Consider the following 2,063-nt stretch of genomic DNA (forward strand, 5'->3'; position numbering starts at 1 on the left):
ATATTGGACAACACAGATATGGAACAATTCTATTGTTGCAGAAAATTCTATTGGCAGTGCTGGTCTAGAAAACAAGAATCAAACAGAATGAACATTCCTTATTTATATCATCTGCGACCATCCATGGGCCAGCAGGCCGAGAGCTATGGGCAAGACTGAGATTATTACCACTTACTGGTCCATACTGTTCTCCCTAATACCCATATGCACCTTACTTCACTCCTTATTTATTTCTAAATATAATGTATATAAATTATGTATAAAACATAATATTTCTAAATATAACTGGGTAGAACTGCCAGACACAAACAGGGTACAGTAAAGAATGATTTAACAGAACTGTAGGGTCCAATGATGTTAGACTCAAGTTTAGATGAGGTATCAGACCACAGAAATTTATCCCAATCTTCCAGCCATGTTTGAGGATTCAGTTTCCAACTGGTACGTACTTGGGATTTACACAGCACATAACCTCATTCCTGCAAAATGTATAGAACACTTCATTCTGTTCACACGTTGTTCTGCATCTTCCCAACTTACCCCAACACTTCATGGCTGAAATTAAAGGGAAAGGAGAGGGACGGATCAGTCTTGAAATAAACAGAGGGCTGGGGAAGGGGGAGGCCAAAGCCCAGTAGAAAAGACAGTAAAGGGAAATAAGAAGACATGAGGAAGAAGCCCTCATAAGGCATCCTCCAGGTTTAAGGGAGATTATAGTCACTATCTTTTCTTTTCCCACTTGTGTCCCTAGTCACAATCTCAAAATTCTCCCCACTCAGTGGCCTGGGACCTACTAGGCAGCTTCCCCTCCCTGGCCTTTGGGGAGGCAAGAGGACCCCTCTCTCCAGGTTTTCATCTCCCTCATATTATAATGTACATAGATGCCCAGGTATCAACTAACCATCTTTTTTTCCCTTTGCCCTTGGGTGCCATCTCTGATGATATTAATGAAAGGGGACAGGAATCTGAAATACACCCCTCAGGACATCTGCAAGTCTTCCTGGTTATCTGTAAAACTCTTCTCCACATCCCAGAGCTTTTCACTGGTCTTAATGAGCCGAGATAATTAAGAACAGCTGCTCTGGGGAAACTACAACCTAAAGCAGCCCAGGTAAATTGAAGTTGGCTGAGAGTGGAATCAGAATCCTCAAACAATCAGAAATTAAGGAACCATTTTCATAGAGGCAATTGATCAAAATTCAAATTCTCCCAAGGAATGTTTTTGGAAAAGCTCCCACTTCCTCTATACTCTATGTCCAAGTCTCTCTCCTCCACGTACCTGCCCCACCTCACCATCATCATGTTCAACTTCTCCAGAGAAGAAGAGAAGGTCAGAGTGGTCAACTAATAGCACTGAAAAAATCATCACCAGGGAACTCAAACGTCCCCTTGGCTAGAGAGGTATCCAAAGACCATTCTCCCTGCCCAAGGCCGTTCTCCCAGCCTGAGCTATAAAGCCCCCAGTGTTCCCTGAATATGCATCAGGTTCCCTGACCCACTGCCCCTTGGGAGAGATCCTGGTTACCTGGGGTGACCTGGACCAGGAGCAGGGTAACAGTCAAAATCAGAAGAAGGAACTTCATGAATGGTGAGAGCTCAGGTAGAGACAGGCTTCTTGGCTGGCAACACAGACAGAGGTCTCCATTCTGGGCAGTCCAAACTGGTATTTATTGCCCCAAGGAGCACGGCAGAGCCATGATCGGTGAACCAGAAAGGGAACAGTCATTTAAGATTAGAGAGATGAGTAATCAACCACATTGGCTGAATGGCTGTTGAATACACCACCCTCTTCTGCTCTTCCAGAGGAGGCCAGGAGAGGGGGAAGAGAAGTTAAAGAGAAGACACAGCCTTGCCTTTGAGAGTTTTTAGCTTCTGGGGAGCCAAGAAGGGGGAAAATATTCCTACTGTTTTTAATTTTTTTACTTTTTATTTTATACTGGAGTACAGTTGCTTAACAATGTTGTGTTACTTTCAGGTGTACAACAAAGATTCAGTTATACATTTACATGCATCTATTCTTTTTCAAATTCTTTTCCCAGTTAGGTTGTTACGGAATATTGAGC

The 2,063-nt window shown here is 43.2% G+C and overlaps 1 protein-coding gene across 1 annotated transcript; it reads right to left on the reverse strand.

Moving 5' to 3' along the window:
* Positions 1–427: 427 nt before the first annotated feature.
* DEFB121 (defensin beta 121) lies at positions 428–1,583 on the reverse strand. The gene is made up of 2 exons (XM_024128276.1): positions 1,526–1,583; positions 428–555 (listed from the first exon to the last, which is right to left on the reverse strand). The coding sequence occupies exons 1-2, from the start codon at positions 1,581–1,583 to the stop codon at positions 428–430; spliced, it is 186 nt and encodes a 61-aa protein (XP_023984044.1).
* Between the last annotated feature and the right edge of the window lie 480 nt (positions 1,584–2,063).

Source organism: Physeter macrocephalus, chromosome 14, assembly GCF_002837175.3.
Source record: "Physeter macrocephalus isolate SW-GA chromosome 14, ASM283717v5, whole genome shotgun sequence".
In the NCBI taxonomy this organism is placed as follows: Eukaryota; Metazoa; Chordata; class Mammalia; order Artiodactyla; family Physeteridae; genus Physeter; species Physeter macrocephalus.

Coding starts and splice junctions, on each gene's coding strand:
- DEFB121 (XM_024128276.1), bottom strand. CDS start 1,583: ATGAAGTTCCTTCTTCTGATTTTGACTGTTACCCTGCTCCTGGTCCAG. Junction 556..1,525: donor CCTGGTCCAGGTCACCCCAG/GTAACCAGGATC, acceptor CTTTAATTTCAG/CCATGAAGTGTTGGGGTAAG.